This window comes from Paramisgurnus dabryanus, chromosome 11 (genome assembly GCF_030506205.2).
Source record: "Paramisgurnus dabryanus chromosome 11, PD_genome_1.1, whole genome shotgun sequence".
Classification (NCBI taxonomy): domain Eukaryota; kingdom Metazoa; phylum Chordata; class Actinopteri; order Cypriniformes; family Cobitidae; genus Paramisgurnus; species Paramisgurnus dabryanus.
In genome coordinates, this window is record NC_133347.1 from 32,272,210 (window position 1) to 32,299,904 (window position 27,695).

The window sequence follows — 27,695 nt, forward strand, 5'->3', positions numbered from 1 at the left end:
GGAATGAGTAAAGATGCGTTTTGGTCGAATTGAAAGTCATTTGTATTTATCATGCCTTCATCTAGGCTTCAGATACAGCAAAAGGCAGTTTTTAATGTGGCCCATGTAACATTTCTAAAGGAGTTTCCGACCCAAGTGATGATTTTTTAGATGCATTTTACCAAATGTACCAAATGTTGATATATGTTGTGACAAGCTTACTAAAAAGCAAAATAGCAATACATTCATTCAATGAAATCCTTCAAGTGTTTTAATTCAACTGCATTTAAAGGATAACCTTCAAAATAACAGATTACATACAGGTTTGATATTGTATATGATTTGAACAAAGTTTGCTTACATGAGGCTTTTAAACCAGTACATCGACAAAAGCTTAAAAAAAAATAAAGTGTATGTTAGAGAACATACATATAAAAAAACAGTTTTTTTCATCACAATAAAAGAACTGCAATATACAGAGGCAACAAAGTATTTTAAATTAAAAACGTTTTCAACATATACTGTACATGAGAAATCACAGTGAAATTGCTTAAATAATCAAATAATAAAAAAATGAACAAAAGAAATATAATGAACTCTTAGTCTACAAATGTGCCATCATTTCTGCTAATACTGTTTTACTCTGAAACCACAAAGGCCAAATAAAACCATTATGATATCAAAACTATGACTGAATGTTACATTACAAAAACAAGCCTGCATATAACAAATCCCTGTACTCAAAATCCCATTAGTCCGATTCTGGAAATGTGTATTACTACACACAAACTTCAGGAAATATTCAGGGAATGTAAATAATCCTCATGTCAACGTTAATGCCACTATAAATAAACATTATATTTCACTCTATAATCAAAAGAAAATGAAAACTAGTTTTTGCTTAAAGAAAAAAAGTCAATTTTAGTACTATTAAGATTTCTTTGCATTGTGAGATTTTAACAGTTGAACAGATATCAATCCCAAATTCTCTTTATCGTAATGCAAAAACATTTCATTTCCATTACTGCAATCAATGTGAAGAATAATAAAATATCAAATATTTATTACGCAAGGAGAACATTTGGGAAGAAAATGTAATTAATTATCATGAAAATGTTGAATAAAGAATAATTAGGCAAATATTATGATTTTAATTTTTCACTCTTAAAGGAGTAGTCCACTTTAAAGATCGGTTCCATTGACTTTTCATAGTAGGAAAAAAATACTATGATAAGTCAATGGGCCCCATCTTTAAAGTAGACTACTCCTTTAAGGATTTTGACATGATGACTCGCCTGTGAGGAAATGAAACCCATAACACTACGATTAGGACAATGCGTCTTTAAAAAAAATCCACAGGTCATTACAGACATCCTGTAATATGACAATTTCATAGATGATTTCTGAAAAAAGGGTCCACTAAAATTTCTTTAATGTCTAATTTCCAGGCATGTCCTCTTCTGTAGTGGTTCATATCACGCTTTGTGCAAAAATACACAGACACAGTAAAATAAAACATTTTATAAGTCAAAAGTGCTGCAGTGAGGTTGATGTCAGTATGAGGATGCAGTTCATTAATGAGGTACTGAACCTCACTCATCCATATCCAAACTGTGAATGGCTTACGTGTGTGTGAGATCTGTGACATCACGACATCAGATCAGATTGTGATGTAGTGCTGTCGGAGTTTAGCCACTAAAAACTCATGAGTGAGATTATGTCTGGTGATTATCCCGACAATCTGCAAGACAAAACACAATGAAATCTTTCCTCATTAAAGGTGACAGTAGGTCAGTCAATAAAACTGATTTAAACCCATGTGACTCTTGAGTGGAGGTGAAAGCAGAAATCTGCAGAATATTTAGCTGCTGGTTTCCATACAATAAGAGCAAACAAGATACCCTATGACATCACAAACCCTGAGGAGCTCTTAAATCTCATTGACATCGACCTGAACTCAATGTGTTAAGATGTAAATTCAATGAATCTAAACACAGCAGGCTCCCACCAATCTTCAGACCAATTACAGTGGGCCACGCTCAAAGAGGACATATCATGGAAATCAGACTTTTTCCATGTTTAAATGATATAATTGGGTTTCCAGTGATTCTATCAACCTAGAAAATGTAAAAAAAAAAAAAAACATCCTGGGAACACCAAAGATTTATTTTAAAGGCTTGTGAAATGTCCGCTTTAAATACGCTGAAGTGTTCATGAGATTTCAGTAAATGTGTTAAATTCTGGTCTGTACACAAAGCTATTATGCACAAACAGTGCTGATTATTTACTCCTTTTAGACCTTGACAGCCACTGACTTTATAGTCTGTCCTCACTGTATGGACAACAGCAACCTTCTGCCATTGTGCTTCACAAAAGACTCACATTATCATCACTGAGGTTAAAATGTTTAGGTTATAGCTTTCCAATATTCAGATCAGTGTTACTTATGTCACTCACCTCTCCTACTGCATTGACGACAGGTAAATGTCTGAGACCCATGGTCCTGAAGAGATTAAACACCTGAGAGACGCGCGTGTTCGGAGATACTGTATATGGACTGGGGTTCATGTACGGAGTCACATCCTGTAAAAGAAAGGACTTCTGAATGAAACTAATAAGACAATTCATGCATACACGCACACAGAATTTATTGACTCAATGAGTGACTCTATACAAAGTTGAATGTATAGGTGTGTGAGGTTTACCACAATCATGCGTGGATTGAGAAGGGCCAGGTCAAGATCGTGAATGTCAGGGAATCGTGGGTAGTCTTCTGTCATCTCTGAATAAGAGAGCCGTGGTTGAGAGGCACTCTACAGGAGAGAGAGAGAAAGAGAAAGAGCGAGAGATAAAACTTTAGAGTAATTCGAATTACTGATAACGCTTTAAGGGCCGGTTTCCCGGACAGGGTTTACTGTAAATAAACCCAGGACTAGGTTAAAGTTATATAAGGCCATTAAAGTAGTTTTTACAAACATACCTTACAAAAAAACATTACTGGTGTGCATCTTGAGACAAAACAATGTCACCGATATATGTTAAGATCTGTCGGCATACTGTGTTTTAATATTAAGGCAGCTCAAACATGCATTTTAGTCTGGGACTAGAATAAACCCTGTCCAGGAAACCGTCCCAAAGAGTTCAGATGCAAAACCCTCTAATGCCCCATTTCCACCAAGGCAGTTTTAGTGCTGGTTCAGAGCCAGGGCTTATTTCCAATCAGTTCTTTTTTTTTAACACCCAAAGCACCAGCTCTGAACCAGGAAAAGTGCTTCTTAAAGAGCACCTATGGTCATGAATGGTGATTCATGTAAGTGTGTGTTAGTACATGTTAATGATATGCAAAAGGTACAAACCCCAAAGTAAACCATGACGCGAGTTATCGTCTCTTACGTAAATCTCTTTTCTTGCACTACAACATCTTTTGAAAATGCGGTTCTTTTCATGTTTTGGCCAGTGTGATCTGCCATAAGTGTGAAAAAATACAGTGTGTTTTTTGAACCATAAACAACATTGTATTATACCAAATACACAAAATAACATTGTTTTTAGCAGTGAAATATGTACTCTTTAAATATTAACATAACATTGCTAGTCTGGAATTAAGAACCAATTGCGTCAGGGCCTGGGGGGGAGTTACTGTGACATGATACTAGCAGGGTAGCTATCTTCAAATGCTAACACTGTTCTGTTGTAAATGATTAAATATGTTTTGCCCGTACCATTACTCTCCATTGCAACCTCTGTTTATACAAATGAAGAGTTTGGTTTCAAAACGCAATAAATCCATTTTGATAAATTTCGGTAAAAACGTGTTTTCTATACCAAGAAAGTGACAAGATGAAAAACACTATTTTCTGCTACAAACTTTCACATAGCATCTTTAGGTTATAAAAACATAACAAATTAAAATCCATAACTTGATTTTTCAAAGATTTATAATAAAAACAGGTTTTTTCCACAAAATGCAATAAATCCCTGACAAGTTTTTTTCAAAATGCTATAAATCTATTGAATCATAGCCTATATAAATGTGCATTCATCTTTGCCATTTTATATTCATTTAGTTGAACAGCTGTACACACTGATAAAAAAAATAAACATTAATGTCATTAATCAAAACACTTACTTTGTCATATTAGGAACACTGTCATTGCTGCGCGGTTATACTTGACGTCGTCGCTTAACATTTTTCACAGCGATCAGCTGTAAAATGTTTTGGTCATGCTCGATTTTCGTTGACTTTGAGTAAAATTATGGAAAGTTTTTCATGAGATCCCCTGGGGTCAATGTGTTAGCACGAGAGAAGCTAGATGCTGTCGGGAGAACAAGCGATCGCCTCCAGAGTGCCTCTCCCATAAATTATTAGATTTTGATGGCTTACGTTTCTTCCCCGTTACAGGAAACCATCACAGGTTTATCAATGCCATTAAAGTATTATTTTGTTTTTGTTTGTTTGTTGATCATGAAGTACAAAGTAGATGAGGAAAACTAGGATTCAGTGTGTATTCAAAGCCCCGCCATTGTTTGTTTACAGTGTGTGGAATGGTGCGCTGTAATTTGTGGAGCGGATTTATTGCATTCTGTGGAAAAGGAGGAGTGGCGTTTATCGCATTTTGGGAAAAAAGATGACAGAATAACACGGCGGATATTGGATTTTGCGTAAAATTAAGAATTAACTTTTAAATACTGACCTGATATAATACTGATTCTGGCAGTAACTCATTTTTTTCAAAAAAGGCATTTAGGAACTCTTCACATGATGTCGAGCTTGCACATACACGTTGATTCACCGCATTTGGATGCCAATGTTGGATGTGACCATTAATAATAATGCAACATCTGACATTGTTGATGGTGTGTTTGTGTTTGGCGCTGCTGCTCTAACATTGCTGGGAAAGATGAGATGTATACAGTGACATAAAACTTTGCCCTGCGGTGGCTCTCTAGCGCATGGAAAGGCAAACCGGTTCTTAGAAGGCTTGCCAGTCAAAACAAATTTAAACCAGCAACAGCACTAGCTCTGAACTAGCACCTGGTTCATTCTGGTGGAAAGGGGGTATAAGTGCGTCTGGCATGTTTTCTTGTAAAAAAACATTATTTATCTTTCTCTCATGTTTAGGTTCAGTCATTTTACTTTAATGGCAATGAATTAGTCAGTCATTGAAATGCCTTATTTTCACAAATGTCACTTTAGTCAATTCACTGGTATTTAACAAATTTAACTGTTTTTCACTGCCAAGTTCACTGCTGTTTTTTCACTGCTAAGTACAATAAACAGACATAATAATCACTAAAGATGCAGATAGAAACCTTGTAAATAATGAAAGTCAGAAGCACACACTATAGGAGCTGTGATCTATGTGACTGCCACATTTGGGAAATTTGAATGTGATCCACAGTTGTTTCCCAATCCCAACCTATTCCTTCTCTTCACTGTCCTTTTCTGAATAAAGGTGTAAAACACAAAAAAATTCGGTCAATATCCTTATGCGAACTCTTGCACCCTGTATGCACGCCATCATTTTTCCATTTCTTCTACCTGAAAAACTGAAGTGGCATTTAATGTATTCTGCTAACAATGCTGTAATTCTGAATGGCCTGAGGCCAGAATTAAGCGAATTTGAAGCAAGAGTTTTTTTTATAATACGTGCCGAGAACATTTGGACAATAACATTATCTCATTTTTAAGGAGGTGGTGTTTAGCGACTTTTGCATCTGAGCTCCTCGTATATCATAAAAATGAATTTCCAATAACTAAACTTTAAAAACGTGAAATCTTGAGACACTGCAGGGAGGGAGGGACATCAGTATTAGATCATGAGTGTTAGATTGTGATATTATTGGTTCATGTTCAGAAAGATGAGACAGAAGGTGAATAAAATGAAAGGTGAGAAAGGAATAGCGTTTGAAGAATGACACAGACCGACTGGTTCTCGGCATAGCAGACACCACGGATCAGTAAATTAACCAGCTGTGAGCGCAGGATAAGCCCGTGAAAGGTCAGTGGGCGGAACCTCTCCTCCATGGTCCACTCTTCACTGGGAGACTGGTCAGGGTACAGATTCGGGTAGGGCACATATCTGACAAACACAGAATAAAACTCAAAACCAGGATTTCTCTTGCTCTTGTTAAATACCTCAACGATCATTCAACTAAATATAAGTAACTCGGCAATTACATGTTCACTTTTTTTACTAATACTAACCCCTAATGCTCTACTAATACTCTGAGTATTAGTACAAATGTATTTATAGTATAGACTATCAAATATTCATGTTTAACCAAAAGTTAAAGCAGATAGTTAAGAAAAAGCATACATGAGATCTCCTTTAAAAGTGTTTAAATGTATCCCAGCATGCATCTGTCTGAGAGAAGTGTGATATAGGCTGTAATAAAGAAACTTTATACTTTAAAGAAAGCTAAATATAATGATTGCCATATCACTCTTGTTGTTAACTCGTAGCTTTGAAGATTAATATGTACAGGTACAGATCCGTCTTCTTTAATGTAAGACATACATCAAGATCTATTGTTTTCAGAACGATTGGTCTGACCTTCTCTCCAGCATCTGCTGAAGGATGTCCTGTCCCTCCTCGGCCGGTTCCTCGCTCACCCGCTCATCACAAACGTTACGGAGTTCACTAGATGGGTATGAATTCATCGACTGACACCTCCTCCTCTGCTCGCCCGCCCGGGTCAACACACTGCTTTTCTGAACACAGTACAAGCATCTGTTCCTGACCTTAGGTATGTTTGCAATGTCTGATCCAACAAAAAATAAAGCAGCTTCTGAGCCCTTACACTGTTTTGTGGGTGCCGAGTCAAAATGTCACTGTTATTAATATCATCAGCACTTTTTATTTACTGCATTAGAAACCTAAACTAATCCCTTTAACACAATACCTTAAATACAAGCAATTGGTATTGGTGATGCGACTTCTGCAAATACAAACAGGGGTCTGTTTGCGCCATCTTGTGGTCAGTTCAAAACCTGCACCGTGTGGTGTTGTACCTTGAATTTGATATTGTTGCTTATGAGTATGTTTCCCTTCATGAAGTCCTTCTCATTGTCTCGATTCTCAGTGACGACAGGGAAGGCGTGATAGACCGTTGTCCTCAGGATGCTCACCAGTGACTGAATACGGGTGTGAGGATACACGTACGTCAGGTTGGGCTCCATAATATCACTGGCTGTCAATCTGATAAATGAAACACATAAATCAGTTCAACACATGAACTACAGAAGTACAATCCAACATCAAAGCATTGAGACTCTTCATCATGTGTGAAAACAAAATATCAAACCAAGAACAAAACAATGGATTTGACAGACAGACACAACACTGAATGAATGAATAATACGCAGAAATGTTGTACCTGTCCATCTCCACTTCAGTTTCCCACTCCAGCAGCGGGACTCCTTTCAGGTGAATGTGAATATCATAAATCCCCTTATTGAAGAAATCTCCGGTCCATTTGGCCACCTGACAAAACACAACATCAGATACACATGTGTCTCACATAAACTTCATGATCTGTAAGGCACATAAACTGTTGTTTCATTCCTAATGCAGAAAAAAATACATCATTATATTTATGCATTTGGCAGACGCTATACAGTATAAGTTTTTATCAGTATGCATGTTCCCCTGGGTTTGAACCCATGACCTTTTGCGCTGAAAAACACAATGCTCAACCACTAAGCTACACAGGAACATTTCTCATTAAAGGAAAGTTCCAGGTTCAATGCCAATTCACATCCATTGACAACATTGAATGTAAATAATCATAAAATATCCTTTAGTCTCTGACAATCATGTGCTTACAAAATATATATATATATATATATATATATATATATATATATATATATATATATATATATATATATATATATATATATATATATATATATATAAAATCTACAAGCATGTCACACACTGCAATGTAAAAACAGTCACAATCTTTCTTATACAGTAACAACTTATATGTCCACATTCTTACCATCAGTGTTATCATAATGGGAAGTCCATAAGTGATCTCGTTGGTGGATTCGATCAGAATGACCGTCAGGCTAATTGTCATTCTGACCACGCCTCCTAGGAAAGCAGCTGCTCCAATCAAAGCAAATGTGCCTGAATATATTTGCATATGGAAATTTCTGCAATTAAACACATTTGATTGGCATTAGTATCAGCCTCCATTAGACACAGGACCATAAAACAACATAAACCAATATTAACTACAGGACTTACTAACAGATTGTGCAAACGCAAACAATCTTTTGCAGTTAAAAAAAACTATAGCGAGACACACAGTGAAAAGCATGGACACAGTTGACCTTTTACATGTGTATTTGTAAGAGTTTCCCTTTCAGGCGCAAAATTTATGCAGGGTTCCCACACCTTAGTTAACTTCAAATTCAGAGACCTTTCAAGGACTTTCCAGGTCCAATACCCTCAAATTCAAGGACTAAATGTGGGGACACATTTCAAGTGAGAGCAAGATTACATCGTGTTACCTTTAAAGATACATTGTTACAGTTCCTTTCAAGGGAACTCGCGCTGCGTCACTACAGTGACACTTTGTGGACACCTCCATGGGTAAGTGCGTCTGAATGTGTATATCAAATTCAACCAATGGTGAGGCTTAACGACAAAGACAGGGTGATATATTGCTGGGAGCCAGGAAGTATATAGCTATCTGAAATATTCCCAAGGACTGTGTTACAGAGACGCAGGAAGTATAGCAAGGGAGACACAGCGCCTCGTTCCCTTCTCAGGGGACAACAGTTACATATGTAAAGTGAACATTTTAGCACGTGTGTTTAAAAAATCTAGAATGTTTATGATATTATCCTACACTACACAGGGAATAATATGGATTTTTTATCCAGAAAACTTCTTGCATAAAACAGATTCAAGCACTTTCAATGACCTGTATCCATGTATGTATATTTTCAAAAACTTCCCAGGGCCTTGAATTTTTTCACCTAAATTCACAAACTTTCAAGGATTTCGGAGACCCGTGGGAACCCTGTTTATGGGAGGAGATTATTTAAATGATTAACACAATGCCATTTACTAATGTTTGCACTTGTCGGTTCACAGTTATTATTGAATGCCTAAAACTTTAAACCCTAATGCTTCTTTTGGTAGATTGCTTTGGTCATTTTAACCTGCGCCTTTGTCAGTACATCACCCGCAGAAATGTCCACTTCCATCACCACTTTCTTAAAATTGTTTTTTTTTTATTTGCACTGAAAAGTAAAGCTGGCCCTAAAAGTCCATCGGTGAGCGGTACTGTGTTTAACAATGTTTTAGGGATGCTCCAATCGGCAAGCACATCGGTATTGGTCGATCATCACATTAAATGATTGATCGGTGCACACCAAATTTGCCAATCTCATGAACTGATCTTTCTATTTACTTTCTATTTTAGATGTGAAAGTTTATTTTTGTTAATGCACTTTAATAATTTAATCATCAAAATGAAGATTTTGGGAATATTTTCTAAACGAATTAACTTGGGCTAAGCACGAGCTAAGCAATTCATGTAGTGGAAGTTTGACTAATGTAAACATTTTCTTACAGATAATTACGTCAACACTTTAGTATAAAGATGCTTAAAACATTTGTAAGTGGGTACTTATCTTACATTTTGAGGATGTTGGCCACCAAGCGGCCGAGTGACGCTCCACAGAGAAGAGACGGTACAAACAGACCGCTGGGGACGGACACGCCGTATGTCCAACAGCTCAAGATAAAATACAACACAAAGAAGAGCGAGAGAGTGACCGGACTGAACGTAGCTGTGAACCAAAGCAGACAAAGAGGAAACACATTACATAATGTAAAAATACAATCTACATACAGAAACTATAAACCTATTCAAACAATCCTACTGTATAGACATTTCACGACTGTCGTGATTTACTAAAGACGCGCAGTGGATAATGAGCGCTGAATAGGTGTGGTCTAGATATGATTCATAAGGGCATGCACACATGAAATAGATCAATGATCATGAAACACCCGATGCGTGTGACTGTCTCACCATTCTGATGGAAGAGCTGATGGATGGCCACCTCCTGAGGGTTGAAGAACAGAGTGGCCATGTCATTATATGTGTTGTTATAGCAGAAGAAGCGGCGTATGGTTGAGTTGTCCTCTTCATTTACAGACCCCTACAAAACACAAACACTGAAGTCATTAGACTCTATCGTGTTCAAGATCCTTCAAACGTTATTAACACACAGGCAAATGAATCAAGGTACGCATGCTTGATCGGGGGGAAGCCTGGTCATACTGACGTCCAGGGTATGCTCTGTAAACCTGACTTTTAGTGGGAACTTGGACTGAATTTTATCATATCATTATTATATATTTTTAGTTGTAAAGGGTTCACGGCATTCAATAACAAATGTAACAAAATCACAAGGCAATGCACCAGGGCAAGTTCGTCTCTTCAGCAGTAGAAAAAGTCAGACCAAATAAAATGTGTTGCATTATATGACATTACACAAAAATGAATAATACTGTAATGCATTTGTTAGGCAGGCAAATGCATAAATGTTCAAACCAAGGACAGACATCCCACCCTGCAAAAACTCATTTTAGGGAGGTAGCTCACCCCCCTCCAACCGCAAAAAACCCAACTAAAATGATTTATACATTATATGATGTTAGGTTATATTATAACTTCAATAGGGTAGCTCTGTTAACAGCTAGTCAGCTATGCTAACCAAATATTCCTGTGTTTGGACATTTGTTGGACATTGTAAATAAACTACAGAATACTGAACAGAAGAGAAAGAGAGAAAAATGGGGTCGACAGTAAACTCCCCACAGCTAAACTGATTGGTCTAGTTATTAGAAAGAGCCTCTCTAACTCACACACTCAAGTTACTGATTTTGTGGTCATCAGGGAGCTGCACCCAATATGTGGGAGACTCACTGAACGTCCGGGAGAGGTGGGATGTCTGCATAAACTGTCAATAGATGTCAACAACTGTAACAGCTAAAGCACATAGTATTCATACTATTGCCTCCCATGATGAATCGCTTTATTGTTTTCCCTCCCTGTTAAAAGATGCTTCAGTTAGTTAAAGAAATCTAAAAAAATCTAAATGGCAGTAGTACACCTGTGTTTATGTAAAATGGTCTCAATCTGACCTGTGATGTTGTATTAGTTGTAGTGGAGACTAAATCTCGACACTCCCCGAGAGTCATTGAGGACATGAAGATGACAAGAGTGGTGACCATACAGACCAAGAGACTCTCCAACACCCTGTCAATCACACAAACACCAACACAGACTCATATTTATATGATCAAATACATTTCATACTAAATATTATTTGGCATACTATTTATTCACCTTATTGCTCTTTACCCAGAAGAGGCGGGACAAATAATTTTGCGACATGAATCTGTAAAATCAACCCGATGAATTAAGCGACGTGACTCTGTAAAATCAACCGTCTGAATTTCGCGACGTGAATCTGTAAAATCAACCCACTGAATTTCAAGACGTGAATCTGTAAAATCAACCCGATGAATTTTGCGACGTGAATCTGTAAAATCAACCCGCTGAATTTCGCGACGTGAATCTTTTAAATCAACCCGATGAATTAAGCGACTTGAATCTGTAAAATCAACCCGCTAAATTTCGTGACGTGAATCTTTTAAAATGAACCCGATGAATTTTGCGACGAGAATCTGTAAAATCAACCCGCTGAATTTCGCAACGTGAATCTGTAAAATCAACTCAATGAATTAAAGGCGGAGTCCATGGTCTCCGAAAGCCAATGTTGACATTTGAAACCTAAACAAACACGCCCCTACCCCAATAGAATCTGAACATTCATGTGATAGACCTGCCCCCCACACATAAGCAACCCAGGCAACGATGTGGGTTAGTATACACGCCCCTGACTGCTGATCGGCTACAAGTGTGTTTTGGTAGTCGGCCCAACTCCCTTTACCAAAGTGTTTTTCAAAAATCATGGACCCGGTCTTTAAAGCAACACTAAAGAGTTTTTGCTCTTTGCCCCCCCTACAGGTTGGAAGCGGAATTGTCCATTACCACTGTCATAAATAATTTAGCCTACTGCAGCAAAGCTGGCTCTGATTGGATTGTAGGTCTGCCGTAAAGCAAGTTTTTGTAGTTTTCACTCGAACTACAGGACCACTACCCGACGGTTGGAAACTTCTTTAGTGCGGTTTTGGCCGATAGCGGGCTGCAAAGCGAATGTGAAAGTGCCGTTCACCCTGTTTCGAGTGGATGGACGACTCAAACTTTTTTGGAAACTTTATTTTAAGGTAAAAAAAACTCTTTGGTGTTGCTTTAAGCGTTGTGAACCTGTAAAATCATCCCGATGAATTTGCCGACGTAATTCTGTAAGAACAACCAAAAGAATATCGCGACGTAAATCAACCCGAAGAATATCGCAACGTAAATCTGTAAAATCAACCCAAAGAATATTGCGACTTTAGTCTGTAAAATCAACCCAATGAATTTCGCAACGTGAATCTGTAAAATCAACGCGAAAAATTCTGCGATGTGAATCTAAAAAATCAACCCGATGAATCTTGTGATGGGAATCTATAAAATCAACCTGATGAATCTTGCTTTGGGATGAACATTTCTCATGCGGTATTTTGCAAGGCGTTGGTTGATGCAGTTGAAGAGAGCACCAAGCAGACCTCCAGCCACTCCCATTAGTACAAAAAATGCCAAATCTACTGCCGTCCACAAATGACACGTCTTATCTCCGTCTGGACACTGCAGACAGCAAAGGAAAACATCAACACCAACAGATGAGTTTCTCATAAATTCACTGATAATTTTAATGCATTTGCAACCAAACCAAACCAAAATGTAGAACAGGAGGACAGAGAGATGATGAATAATGTAACAAAGAAATGTATGGTGCAGAATTCTTGACTAAATAAAGTTTGGGTCGAAAAAATGAATCTACAAAATGTGAGCCTCTCCGTTTTTTACCTTAAACTCTCCAAAGTTGAGCAGGCCGGGCAGCTGGAATGAACCCCATTTACTGAAGTTAATCCCAGAACGAAAGAAGTTGAGTGTAAAAGTGGCAGACATGGAGCAAAACAACTAAAACACAGCAAAGAGAAAAATGTGCCTTTATTAACAGACTGTAATAGATGTTTACTGAGTGTAATACTTTATAAGTGCTTGTCCACATACCACTTTCCATGTGAGAGCTTGGTTCCAAAAAGACGATCCCTCCTCCAGACTGAAAAGTGTGCCTCCTATTGGTGCCCCGAAAGCAGCCGCCACCCCGGCCGCCGCCCCTGCCGAGACAAAATCCCTCTTGTCCCTGAAGAATAGAATGGTAAGCGCGTTTTTCTATACACAAGCTGCATGGCATTAGCTTAAAGAATAACAGACACCAAAATGATTGACATGCAATTATTGTACTGTTGGATTTAGGAGCTTATCACATTTATTTCTTCATTAAATGTATTATTTCATGCTCACCGGTCACTGCGGAAGTAAGGAATGTGAAAGCGGATCTTCTTGAAGGTAATGCTCTGAAACTTCAAAGGCATAAAAACACTTTCAGTGGATCACGAATAGATAAATCAAAAAACAGCTAAACTCTAAAGCAAATAATCTTTGAATCTAAAGGCTGTTTGCTATTTAAAAGAAGAAAAAAAATGGACATACCCATCTATACAGTGAAACCCAACTTCTAGTTTTAATAGTAAATTATCAGTAAGTATGTCATATGTGTCATGGGTGTGTACCTGAGGAAGCCCCGCCCCCAGTATCGCTCCACTGTGGATCATTGGTCCCTCTTTACCTACAAACAACCCTAATACACACACGATACAAAATACAAACACAATACATTGATTACTCATAAACTGAAATACATTTATCAAGAAAATCTAACACCAGTTGATCAATGCCATGTGAGAACTGAACTGACATAATGATGTTAGCACACATATTTCATTCAAACATCTGAAGAATAAGTTCAGTGTCGATTAAAGTCAGAATGTAATCTGATGGTAAAGATTGTGTCATTTATACCTCCAGCAACAGCAAACAGCACTCCCGTCACCTTACAAATGAACGTCCGCAACCGCACAATACCTGGAATCTTCACTCCGTTCAGGTAACTTTTAATTTCTGGGATACCAGACCCGGCCGCCACAGGCTGTGACATCACACAAAACAAACACTTCATATGAAAACACTCAACATATCAACATAACTACGTTGATTCAGTCTGCATGTTTGAGTGGCGCCACTATACGGCCATGTTGAAAAATCACAATTCACATTTTCTGATCAATTAAACCTGACATCAACGGTACCATAACTTTTATTTCTAAAGCTGAAAAACACTTTTTGAGGTCGTATCAGCTGCTATGCATGCGCACAACTTGTCAAGCACCTCTCGCGACTCTGTACAGAGCTCCTCCCCATAGACCATCATCAGTCTTTATTGATTGATGATTGGTTCTTTTAACTAGAAGATGGGACTTCTAACCCTTGGGCAGCCATACTGAGCGTTGCATTGTCATAGGAGTGTTCAAGCTCGTTATATCCAATTATTATAATCCTCATCACCTCATTAAGTGAAGCGATATGACTATACTCTTTGAAGTTTAATTTAAGTCCATTTTACCTCAATGAGCACCAGAACGCTGGAGATGAATATGAACACCATATTGAGAGCGAGCAGCTCGATTAAAGACAGAGCCAGACAGCCGTTCTCACTGCACTCCTCCACAGCTGACCAATACGTCAAGGAGCTTCACTTAACAAACAGCAAAAAATAAAACAAAAACTCAAACCATAACACAGGACAGCATTGAGCTGAAAAGATACATCCTCCAACCAAACTGAACTTAATCTGAGTGAAGAGACGCACAAAGAAATCCACAACCAGGCCAGTCTGAAAGCAGAAAAAATATATTTCTCAGATTATTTATAGCAATAATGTATATGATGTATAAAAACTACAAATAAAATAAACATAGAGATAGCTTTAAAGTGCAGATGTACCAGTCCTGTCGATACTCCAATTGCAAAGACTAAAATCCACTTTATGGCTTCATACCTGCCAGCTTTCTGTAAAACAGACATCCAATAAAGTTGGCAGGCAGTCATTTGGGATCATTCAAAAATGTTATAAATCAAAACTAATTTTACCTTATTATCCAACCCCTCCAACACCTCCAAATATGGCTCATTAATACAGCGGTCATAATCCAAACTCTAAAATATGACAAATACAACAGATCATCAGATATTAAGTTTGATTCGGTCTAATCTGTCTTGTTCATTACTCACTGACCTCATAGTCTTTTCTGGGTAAAATCTCCTCATCTTCTTCTCTAGTTTCACCCAGTATCGTCTAACAAAGAAAAATCAGCGGTTAAATCAGGTTAAAACGTGACCAGATGCTTGGGAGAGTGAATATAAGGGGGTTCATATAGTGCCTCTGGGATTTGCCTAAAGTGAACAGATGGTCTGAGATGACAATAGAGTGACTCATGATGAAAACACCACCAGCCTGCACATTTCACATCATTACATAATGACAGATGCACACCAATCCTCTGCAATATCAATACAACTTATTAACCACAATAACGGCTTTATATTAAATCAAATGAATCATCAGGATGTGTTTCAAAAACTAGTGAGCTTTATCTGGACAACAATTTGGGCATTATAATGACACCCAAATAGATTGCGGTCAAAGAGAGCAAAACGTGTTGCACTGGCAAGCTACAGATGACCAGCAAGCTGTCTAGGTAGGGAACTCTCACTAGGCTTTGAGACACAGCCATAGATGATAATGCAGATACACTGTTACATTCAGCACCCTGTTAAGATGAATTCATATCAAAGATTTTGATTTCTCTGCTAACTTGACTTTTAAAACTGATTTCTGAGCTACACATGACTGATCGCATGATGTTTACAGTCAGTATGGGTGGAGAACAAGAGAGAAAGCATCAGACACAGCATGAGAAAGCATGCTCGGTCAAAATAAAATACAATAAGGTGACCTGTATGAGAAACCAGATCATGCAAATAAATAAAAGCATACCAGCTCTTCTGGTGTTCTGGTTTCTCCTTCATTACAACAGCACTGACAACACAAACATCCTCCACAGCACGCCATCTTCAGCAGCACAACACACAGCGCGCGCTGATCACATGACCCGCGAACACGTGATCTGTTCGACATGCCACAAGAACTAACAGGCGGATGACGTCAAAGCACCGCGAGAGCGAGTCGAAATTAGACTTCTTTGTATGGTTTCTCGAATCGCTCTCGCGGTATTTTGACGTCATCCGCCTGTCGTTTCTTGTGGCGCGGCATAACATCGAACAACCTACTGGCTTCAAGCGCAATCTTGCGCATCTTTAACGCATACTCACTGAACGGAAAAATATATTCGCGTATTAACGGAATCAAGATACACGTATTGACCTTAGTTTATATGGCAGGCACTAATATCTCTGACAAAAATGCCATTTTAATATTCGTTTAATATTAGTTAATAGTACGTTTAATATTTAATATTGTCTAACGTTCAGTGTAAAAAGTACACCAACTGTCCCGGATTAGCCGGGATGTCCCGTATTTTAAGCCTAATTTATTTGTCACGTACGGGACGTCCCGTATTTTGACTGCTACGCTTGAGCTAACCAGTGACTGATACAACAGGCTTCGACTTCATGTGGCGCCACAACGACAGGCAGATAACATCAAAATCCCGCGAGAGGGATTCGAGAAATCCTACAGAAGCCACTATCGAAATGCTCTCGCGGTATTTTGATGTCATCCACTGTCAGTCCTTGCGGTGCCACAAACAGCAGTAGTGTTAATCATGAAACATTTTTCCATTCACAGATCCCCAGCACATTCAGTACACGTTTAAGAGGGTCAAATAATACGATTTTATGTTTGCTTTTTTTATATAGTCGGTTACGGCATAGTTACAAAGTTTGGTCTCAAGTCTGAAGAGATCGCTCATCCAGACCTGCCAACGCATCAATCTAAAGGATTTAATCATTTTCAACTTTACTAGAACATTTCGGCGCTTCTGATTCACATACTGTAAGTGTGTTTTAATTTATGTTTTTGATGTTGACCCTGTAAGACCACATCTTATAGAATCTATGTTAGTTTAGTTTGTCACAAGAAGATTAATATGAAGGGGATAACGTTTTATTTACCTTTAGTGCGGGAGTCACAAGTGTTTTGACAAATGGCTTAAATACACTGTATACAAAACGATATACGGACTGCTGAGACAGGCCACATTTTGTCCCGTATTTCAGAGTGAGAAAGTTGGCAACCCTAAACAGGTAAGTACCCAAATAATGCAGGGCAGTTTTAAAATAATAAATATGAATTCAGGAATAAATTGGGGGGAAAGAAAAGAAATTGCTGAAAGGCAGTAAAATCTATTTAGTTTCGTTTTGTAATAGTTATAAGCTAAATAAATAGTAATAGTTATAAGCATAATTATTAGTAAAAGTACAGTTCCATATGTTTACATCATAAGCCATGACAGTCCTTCATCCAATAGGAGGCTCAGATGTATTAAAGTGGCACAGCTTATTTAATAAATCATGAGCGCATATGAAAGAGGATCCATCCAATGGGAGGATCTCTTGCCCTGGCATGGGCGTGTCTTTTTTGAAACGGGGCGTGGCCTTTGATATCGCCTTGCTTCCAGGCACACGCGGCTGTTTAGCGAGGAGAGTTCGTATTCAGGTTCGGTTCGGTTGGGAGGATCGGTAAAGGTTAAAGGTAATGAAGAAATGACACTTTCACTTACGGTCATGGCGGAGCTTCAGAGTGATATTTTCGATTTTATTCTTCGTGCTGTGGCGCGTGCTTTGCGTGCAGACCCTTACTGTCCGGTTACCAGGCAGACACGGCTTTACAACCCACGTGCATTGTACATAGATAAAATTAGGATGTAAATGTAGATGACGTGGAATGCACTTTAAAGCACCAAAAGTCCAGACAGAAGCTAAATAAGTTTAAGAAATGTGTGCGTGAATCTGATGTTTGTTGGGGTGATGTTGTTGAACCAGTGCACAGGAATCATGGTGAACCAGAGATCTGAGGTGGGCTGGCATACATGTGACTCTAGTGGGACCAGTAACAGTGGTGAGAGCTCAAAAGAGAGCTCCAGATGCTCCACACCGGTGCTGGACGCTGACCGCACTGACCGCCTGCGGGAAAAGATGAACCGCAGGATGGAGTCGGGGGACCGCTGGTTCTCCCTGGAGTTCTTTCCTCCTCGCACCACATCTGGAGCTGTCAATCTCATTTCTAGGTGTGCAAGACCACTTCATGCATGATACAAATATCCTGTAGAAATGTCATCACATCATTTTTTTCTTCTGCCTGTGAAATGTGAGCCAGAAACTGAAACGTCTTTTTGTTCACATGCGTCAGATTCGACCGTATGGGATCTGGAGGTCCTCTCTTCATTGACGTTACCTGGCATCCCGCTGGAGATCCGGGCTCAGATAAAGAAACGTCTTCTATGATGATAGCGAGTACGGCTGTGAATTACTGCGGCTTGGAGAGCGTCCTGCATCTGACGTGTTGCAATCAGACCAAAGACAAGATCACAGCCCATCTGAACAAAGCCAAGCGACTGGGCTTAAAGAACATCATGGCTCTGAGAGGAGGTTTGAATACTGGACAACATTTTAGACTTAGTAGTAGATCATCTGGGTATTGCATACAGAACTTCATGCAGATATAGTACTAGTTATGTTGTAGCTTGCTTAGTTTTATCCTGTTGTGCAGATCCTGTTGGAGAAGACTGGGTGGAGGAAGAGGGAGGTTTCAGCTATGCTACAGATCTGGTCAAGCACATTCGCTGCGAATTTGATGACTACTTTGATATCTGTGTTGCTGGTGAGCATTAGATCGAGAGAGAATGATCATTTGTCTTCGTTTCTGTTCTTATGATCTATTTCTAAATGAAAACGTCTGCAACCCTTCACGACTCTTGTGACAGGTTATCCCACTGGTCATCCGGAGGCAGAGAGCTATGAAGAAGACCTCAGACACCTGAAGGAGAAGATCGATGCCGGTGCTGACTTTATCATCACTCAACTCTTCTTCAGAGCAGAAACCTTTCTTAAGTTCGTCAAAGACTGTCGGGCCATTGGCATCACCTGCCCTGTTCTTCCGGGAATCTTCCCTATCCAGGTACATCTGTTAGCCAATCACCGAGTGGATGATGTGGAATCCATCAGGTTCCTTTATCAGCTAAACCTTCACTGCATTCGCTGCTATTATAAATCATACCTGCTGCTGATGTGGCATATAACTGATTTAAAATTATATTAAAATAAGATGAATATCTTGAAGATCTGTGGGTAGACTTGCTACATAGCGGTTCCCTGGCAAGCGCCCACAGCATGCCTGTATCGGGTCATTTTTTTAATGCTTTTTATTTGCAGAATAAAATGTATTCTTTTGGTTGTAAAGAAACAAAGATATGAAAATTTTCTCATAATTTTGGCAGGACAAGGCAAGTTTTTTTTGTATAGCACTGCACATGCATACACAGATGTGATTCAAAGGGCAGTACATGAAAATCAGAAAACAATCTAATCTTTACAATTTACAGTCAACATCGTGCTAATATGTGTTGTTGCAAACCTAGGATGACCATACGTGCTAGGATTTCGAGTGCATCTTCCATAAGTCATATTTTTCGACTGCATGCGTCATCAATTTCAGGTTTTGTTTCAGAAAAGAAATCGTTACATTTCAAGGTAACAATGAAACTTCAATTATTGTATTTGTTTTTAACTGAAATTTGAGAACCTTAATGATGTATGCAGTCGACAAATACGACTTCCGGAAGATGCATCCGAAATCCTGGCAATATGGCACACATTGTCACCCTATTCAAACCTATATGCATGTCTTTGTTCTGCTGACCGTAAATTAAGATATTCTGTGTGACTAAACAGATCAGAGGCACCAATGACTTCCATAGTAGGAGAAAAGAATACTATGAAAGTGAATGGTGCCCCAGATTAACATTTTCTAGAATATCTTTATTCGTGTTCAGCAAAACAAGTTTGGAACAACTTAAGGGGTGTGTAAATGATGACAGAACATTCATTTTTGGGTGTACTGTTTCTTTAAATACTGTCACACATTAAACATGTTGCATTATCGACACAGGGCTACCATTCACTGCGTCAGCTGGTCAAACTCTCCAAACTGGAGGTACCGGAGGAGATCATGCAGGTGATCGAGCCCATCAAAGAAAACGATGCTGCCATCCGCAACTATGGCATCCATCAGGCGGTGGAGATGTGTAAAGTTCTGCTGGCCAGCGGTGAGGTGCCGGGCCTTCATTTCTACACACTCAACAGAGAGGTGGCCACAATCCAAGTTCTCAGACAGCTGGGCTTATGGGCTGAAGATCCACGGTACGTGATCTCGATGGGGTCAGATGGAAACGGTTCTATACCTTTGTGATGATTTAGGATTTATATGCTTACTTATATGGGTAATGATTTGCTCTTTAGGCGACCTCTTCCCTGGGCCATCAGCGCTCATCCAAAGCGCAAGGTAGAAGACGTCAGGCCCATCTTCTGGGCTTCTCGACCCAAGAGCTACATCTACAGAACACAGGACTGGGACGATTTCCCTAACGGAAGATGGTTTGTACATTTAAAAGGTTTATTTTTCAGAAAGGTTTGAGCATAAAGTGACTGTGTTTGTCTCCTCATCAGGGGTAACTCCTCCTCACCGGCGTTTGGAGAGCTGACAGATTACTACCTGTTTTACCTGAAGAGTAAGTCTCCCAAAGAAGCCCTGCTGCAGATGTGGGGTGAGGAACTAACCAGCGAGGAGAGCGTTTATGAAGTCTTCACCAACTACATCACCAGCCAACCCAACCCTAATGGGCACAAGGTAGAGTTACCTCCAGAAGAATTAGGTTTGAAAACTAGATAACTCAGTTTTTAAAATTTTTAAGGCTGAAAACGTTCCATAGGAATTAATGGGAATATATTGGAATTAATAGGAATAAACTGGAAATTTGAACAAATTGCAGAGTTGCTTAACAGGGAACTTATATTTAGTTAAAAAAATTCTTTCTACTGACTTTCTACGCTGAATATTCCTCAGTCACACTGCTTACTAAAGGGGGCCACATTGAGGCCACACCCCCTGCATGTACTTGCATTCATCCATAACATGCACAGATAATGTCTTGAAGCTAGTAAATCTGATATCTAAATGTAAGCCTTGCAGTTAGGGCTGCGTAACAATTAATCGCGATTAATCGTTTGCAGAATAAAAGTTTATGCTTGCATCATGTGTGTTTGTGTACTGTGTATAATAATTATGTACATATAATTACACACATATGCATATATAATTTAAAATATATATATTTATAGATTAAATATTTATATATAATATAAATTACATATAAAAATGTATATACACATATGTAAATATTTCTTAAATATATACGTGTGTATATTTATACACACAAAATTAATATACACAGTTCACACACAAACATGATGTAAACAAAAACTTTTATTCTGCAAATTATTAATTGTGATAAATCGTTATGCAGTCCTACTTGCAGTATTTTATTGAACATTTATGCTCAAACTGTGATACAATTTTTTTCTAAATTCTGCTTATCATACAGAATAACTGTACCACCCAAAAGTTTAGACACAATTTTTTTGAAAGAAGTCTTTCATGGTTATCAAGCCTACATTTATTTGATGAATCATTAATATTACAATGAATTCTGCAGGATTTTTTATCAAATAAATCTAGTCTAGATGAGCGTAAATATCAGTATTCAGATATTACCTTGCATGCATGTCTGCTTATGACCAAAAAACAACATGTTTATTTATGTTTGTATATGATATAGTTTATATACATTTCCAAATAATTCTCGTTAAGTTTCACATTTGGAATATTTCCAAAATTCCTCCGATTAAGTTCATACCCTAGTTGCAACCCTAGCCCTGACAGTTTGCTACTGTACCATTCTCATGATGTTTTGTTTTAGTCATGTTATGTATAAGTTGATGATTGTATGTAAAGCACCCTTCTACTAGATAGTTGGACTTTCGATCTAAACAGTTCTGTTGTTTGTGTTTCCTGTAGGTGATGTGTTTGCCGTGGAATGATGACCCTTTGGCTCCGGAGACGAACCTGCTGAAGGATGAGTTAGAGAAGGTGAACCGCAGAGGAGTTCTCACCATCAACTCTCAGCCCAACATCAATGGCAAAGCCTCCTCTGATCCCATCGTTGGTTGGGGTCCTGCAGGGGGATACGTCTTTCAAAAGGTCAGCAAAACTCTATTTTAAGAGCAGCTCAGACGCAAATCAAAAAATATCTTCTCATTTCAAAACCACAAGATAGTTACTTCATGCAAAAAGTATTCAATATCATGGATGTGCAAGAACTGATGAGGTTTAATGTTCTTGATATTGAAGCTGGTACAACACAACAGAGCTCAGGAGAGCTGTCCTAAAAAACATCATGATGTGATTGTACCTTTCATTCTGTTATTCACATAAAGCAAAATACCCAGTATGCAAATCACACAAAATTGTACTTCACAGAAGTCATCATGATTTAATCACTGAGTAAATGATGAAAGGATTTATGTTTCTGAATACTGCAGTCAAGTTGTATTTTGAGGTAATCAGTTGGTGTGCACTTGCTTATTTATAGAAATGTTGATGAACTTTACACACTTGACATTAATCTGAAATATGAAAGACTATTTTTGATTTGTTGACAGGCGTACCTGGAGTTCTTTACATCAAGTGAAAATGTTACAGCACTTCTGAACGTTCTGAAGAAATATGAACCTCGTGTCAATTATCATATAGTCAATGTGCAGGTAACACACCGCTGTAATCTTCATCTCAAACAGCAGGGCTCGCAAAATTTAAAAATCTTCAATTTTGGGTAGCCTGAAATGAATGCAAGTAGCCCAAATAAAAATGACGTTACTTTTAATGTAGAATATTGAAAATATTCCATGCAATTTTCATGCAAGCCAACTGTTCCTGCTCATCTCCACACTGAGTCTACTCCTAGTTTGGATCATATCATGTATTTTTCAGTCGCAGATTGGATCATTTTCTGATCAGAATAATAGGGGCTACTGTCACTTTAAGAATGAGTTTTGCATGGAACCACATATGCCTAATGCAGGGGCCTCAAACTGGCTTGGGGCTATTTCGGAAAGAAGGCCGCAGAGCTATTTTAACATAAAAAACAATATTTCTGTATATGTACTTCTTTTAAATTTTATTATTTATATAACATCACTTCTTGACAAATGTATGTGGTTTTCAGGGCAGGAATATTACAAATGCACATGAAATGCAGCCCAACGCTGTGACGTGGGGAATATTTCCAGGCCGAGAGATTATTCAACCCACTGTGGTGGATCCGGTCAGCTTCATGTACTGGAAGGTAAAGTGTTCATCTGTATTAACAATATCAAAATATTTCAAACTGGTATTTTCTTAGACTGGTAAATGTATCTGCCACCTTGTCTGAGAGTTTTTTTCTGTATTTGTCTTGGAAAATACATTTGAACACCACCTGCCAAAAGCATTTTATAAAGAAAGTTTAATAATTCCTATTTGCATTGGAATTGTCTTGAGTTTTTATTTTTTTAACACAGTACAAAGCCATACCAGTATTTCCACTATTTTGCATGGTAGTAAAGCAGTTTTACAGTAAATACATGTGTAATACAGGGATTATAGATGTTAGGGGTGTCCCGGACTAAGGATTCACATATTCAAATAAGATTTGTTGAATCTTTCTATAGTCGACCGATAGTTGATTAATCTATGTGTGTGTGCGTGGGTTGGGAGGGGGACCAGACCAGATGGTCAACAAATGGGTTACTTTTATTTTCTTTCACAAGCAGCACACAGAAACAACTTTCTGATTAAGTGACCAAAACTGCCTTTCAAGTGATGAACGAAGACAAACTAAAGATGCATTTTTATCTTTTTTCAAGTTAAAATGAAAGGCAGTATAAACATTCGTTAAATAATTCCTCAAAACGATATACAGAACATAAAACAAAGATTAACAAAAAAAAAAACTTTTTGGTAACCTAACAGAAAAATAACAAATGTGACCCTGCCTGGGAAGTCCTGGCTACAGTTGAGCGATCTTATTTAATTTTGTAAACACGTTAATTTTTTTGTAAATTTTGTTTAATTTGTAACAAGAAAAATACTGAAATTAATAATTTTATAGATTTTATACACTACGGCTACGCTTTATCATTTTGCACAGAAATGCCTGCTTGCTTTGACTTTGACCATTTCTGTATTCACTTTAGGTAGAGATTCTTATATCAATTGTTTAAGGAATCTCTTTTCTATCATTTAAAAGTGAACACCGACCATAATATTAAATAATAAAAGAGACAATCGTGTCATGCATAAATAGGTTCTTAATTTGGTGCAGATATTTTTTGTGTCATCACCGAAAGTTCAGGAACAGCTTACCTGTTTTGTAGCTCAACTTTTGACAAGATAAACACCCTGTTTTAAATACATTTTAAAACGGATACTTGATGAATAAAATCTGTTTTTTGATGTTTGATGAACACCTAAATATGATCTTAAATATAACTTGCAGAGCACAAAGAATGTTCTAGCACGCAACAGCGCAACATCGATACAACGAAAAGTAATCAAAAATGTACAGACTTAAATTAGATCAGAATTTACCTTTATAATAAATGTAAAGAATAAGGTCAAAATCAAGTAACGGTGCAAAAAAAAAATGTTTACAAAAGCCTAAAGCACACGGGAACAAAACACAAGCCACAAATAGTTAAATCAGATAACCCTGAGTGATTTATAAATAAATTAAAAAATTTAAACAACAAAAGTGTAGTCAGAAATGCCAACTTTGTCTTTTAAACTGCAGAAACAAAGACAGCTGCTTCACAATGGTTTATTAACCTGGAAACCTCTTCCCATATGGACGTGTAGCCCTGGCATTGTTGGATTTATTTAAGCACATTAAAAAATGCATATTATTTGCATAGCATTATCATAATAGGCTTTATATTAATATATGGGAGAATAGCCTGGCTAACACCAGACCAGTCTCATAGAGAATAAGACATTTTCTCCAATTTAAGGCGAGAAAATCCTTTTTGGATATGAAATTGTTTAACGCCAAAAGTTGCTCTTTTTTTAAATTAACTTGCGTTCAAAACTACTTAGAACACTATCTAAGGCTGCATTGAAATGTAACTTTGCGTCTGCTGCCGTGTTGGATAAACGAAACTGCTTCAGTGTGTCACATAGACGTCGTCATCGTCCTGCTGCCCCCTCCCCGTTCGGTGATTGGTTCCCTATTTCAGGGGAAAAATTGGTCCATGGTTTCCATGCCAGACTTGCAGCGTGAATAAATTTGCGTGCAAGGCAGCATGGGGAAAGCCAGGCTAATGGGAGAAAGCTGTTATATGTGAAATCAATTATACAACCTTATACAACCAAAATTGAATGATCCTCATTTTATAACACATCTGCGACGATGCGACTGTGAGATTGGTAGTCGAATCAGGCTTTTCCTATCAATGCATCGAATCTTCGACTATTCGGGGTAACGCACTTAATAGACGCATGTTAAAATATATCTGTATTATAATATATAGAACATGGTATTGTTGCAAAAAATATATATACATTAGAAATCCCATATTTGAAAATAGTCTGTAGGTTTGTACCACATGTTCACATGTTATGTTTAGTGACTTTAACCCTTCAGTCTTATTGATTTCCTAAAGATGAGACAGGGTTTTTCCTATTCTCAGACTAATGTTTTACCTGCCTTAATTAAAAACAGCTTGTATTGACATATCTTAATATGCATCAGTGTTATTGATGCACACCAGTAATGTTTTTTTGTAAAAACTACTTAAATGTCCTAACATAACCTAGTACTGGATTAATCTAAACCCTGTCTGAGAAACTGCCTCTAAGGGGTGGTTTCCAGGAGATAGATTAGCTTAAGCTAGGACTAGGCCTTGGTTTAATTATGAAATTTAACTAGTTTAACAAACATGTCTTACTAAAAACATTACTTGTGTGCATTTTGAGGCAAAATTACATATTTTAAGGTATGTCAGTGCAAGATGCGTTCAGTTTGGACAGCTCTTATATTTATTTTAGTCTAGGACTAGTCTAATCCCTCTCTGGGAAACAGCCTCTATAAGTTTAATGGACGAGCATCATCTGTGTGTCATACATTTAGTTTACATTCCTGTGGTTTAGATAACCTTGAGCTGATTTCTATCTCTTTAACAGGACGAGGCCTTCGCGCTGTGGATTGAGCAATGGGCGAAGCTGTACGAGGACGAATCGCCCTCACGTATGATCATTAAGTACATTCATGATAACTACTACCTGGTCAATCTGGTGGACAATGACTTCCCGCTGGACAATTGTCTGTGGCAGGTGATTGAAGACATGTTTCAGCTCTTGGACACCCCTATAGTAGTTCAGGACGAGGACAGCAGACTTTAGCATCACACAACACAGAGACATTTCAACGCACACACAGAGACCTTTACTGTACCCGCAGTATTTGACTCATTTACATTATTTAACTTATAGAGGAAAATATGTTATTACAAAAAGTGTAGCAATATAACTTCAATTCCCGCTAAATGCAAAAAAGCGCCTTAATCTTTGAAGGATGGTGGCTATTTTAAGTGCCATGTCCTTTATTTTTAACATGGTTTTAAACTATTTAAGGAGAGAAGTTTGGATAGTGCATATAATGCGGTCAGTAACACTACAGTACATATGAGTGCGAAAAAACATGATCTTGGTCATATTTGATGTATATTTTTACATAAAGAAAATGAGGCCAAGGGATCATTAAGATTTTTTGCATTGTGAAAATATTTTATGATAATTAAGCCACACAGTTCTCCCTTAAATCTTCATTATTGTAATGTGTCTGCATGTTGTCAGATTAAAATCAGAGTAAATAAATTGCCATAAAACGAGTACCACCATTCACAAGTATACTTCACCATTTAATACAAATACATATATTTTCTTATGAATTACAATAATGGGATTGGGTGAAAACTGGGTGAGCAATAGAAATCATTTCAACGGTCCAAAGTGTATTCATTATTATATTGAATGCAGAATGACTTTTTATTTGATTTTGAGGATTCATATGACAGGGACATGTGCTTAACATGTTATATGACATTCACCTGGACAGACGTTTGCTTTAACAGAACTGATAATGACTGGATGGCTATTTGGCCATTATCATGACATGGAGCAATCAAAGTTTTTGTTTATTTGTCTTTTTTCCATGTGGTTTTTATTTTATTGAACTATTACATCAGTCTGATCATGCTGGCACTATAAAGCTAAATAAACAACAGTGCTCTAATGTTAACATTGATGTTATCTCAGAGAGTATTTTGTTTGCCCGTCATTCACATATTTACAGTTGTATTAGGATTTCACCTATATCTCAAAGTCCAGGTCACTGTTAGACACACCATGGTTGATCATGAAGAGCACGAGGGATTGGATACCCTTACAACAGCAGATGTCATGTCACTTTAATGACTGCACATGCTTGAATCTCTCT

The 27,695-nt window shown here is 37.8% G+C and overlaps 2 protein-coding genes across 2 annotated transcripts; one reads left to right on the forward strand and one right to left on the reverse strand.

The window, feature by feature from the left end:
* Positions 1–227: 227 nt before the first annotated feature.
* clcn6 (chloride channel 6) lies at positions 228–16,208 on the reverse strand. The gene is made up of 23 exons (XM_065247799.1): positions 16,085–16,208; positions 15,323–15,382; positions 15,178–15,243; positions 15,031–15,096; positions 14,854–14,920; positions 14,651–14,757; positions 14,050–14,176; positions 13,761–13,828; positions 13,492–13,550; positions 13,198–13,330; positions 12,991–13,104; positions 12,602–12,768; positions 11,157–11,271; positions 10,039–10,168; positions 9,640–9,793; positions 7,987–8,143; positions 7,360–7,466; positions 6,995–7,181; positions 6,537–6,694; positions 5,906–6,062; positions 2,685–2,792; positions 2,437–2,562; positions 228–1,720 (listed from the first exon to the last, which is right to left on the reverse strand). The coding sequence occupies exons 1-23, from the start codon at positions 16,157–16,159 to the stop codon at positions 1,640–1,642; spliced, it is 2,589 nt and encodes an 862-aa protein (XP_065103871.1). The 5' UTR covers positions 16,160–16,208; the 3' UTR covers positions 228–1,639.
* A 1,451-nt stretch (positions 16,209–17,659) lies between these two features.
* mthfr (methylenetetrahydrofolate reductase (NAD(P)H)) lies at positions 17,660–27,503 on the forward strand. The gene is made up of 12 exons (XM_065247801.1): positions 17,660–17,800; positions 18,091–18,335; positions 18,458–18,696; positions 18,818–18,928; positions 19,032–19,225; positions 20,216–20,466; positions 20,566–20,700; positions 20,773–20,953; positions 22,181–22,363; positions 22,825–22,926; positions 23,388–23,507; positions 26,381–27,503. The coding sequence occupies exons 2-12, from the start codon at positions 18,103–18,105 to the stop codon at positions 26,597–26,599; spliced, it is 1,968 nt and encodes a 655-aa protein (XP_065103873.1). The 5' UTR covers positions 17,660–17,800; positions 18,091–18,102; the 3' UTR covers positions 26,600–27,503.
* Positions 27,504–27,695: the final 192 nt, after the last annotated feature.

Bases quoted from the DNA above. Each gene is read 5' to 3' on its own strand.
- clcn6 (XM_065247799.1), bottom strand. From the start codon at position 16,159: ATGGCGTGCTGTGGAGGATGTTTGTGTTGTCAGTGCTGTTGTAATGAA. The intron at 12,769-12,990 runs GTAAAAAACGGA...TGCTGTCTGCAG, and splicing joins TCAACTTTGGAGAGTTTAAG to TGTCCAGACGGAGATAAGAC. The intron at 2,563-2,684 runs GTAAACCTCACA...TTTCTTTTACAG, and splicing joins TCAATCCACGCATGATTGTG to GATGTGACTCCGTACATGAA.
- mthfr (XM_065247801.1), top strand. From the start codon at position 18,103: ATGGTGAACCAGAGATCTGAGGTGGGCTGGCATACATGTGACTCTAGT. The intron at 18,697-18,817 runs GTTTGAATACTG...CCTGTTGTGCAG, and splicing joins CATCATGGCTCTGAGAGGAG to ATCCTGTTGGAGAAGACTGG. The intron at 23,508-26,380 runs GTAAAGTGTTCA...TCTCTTTAACAG, and splicing joins TCAGCTTCATGTACTGGAAG to GACGAGGCCTTCGCGCTGTG.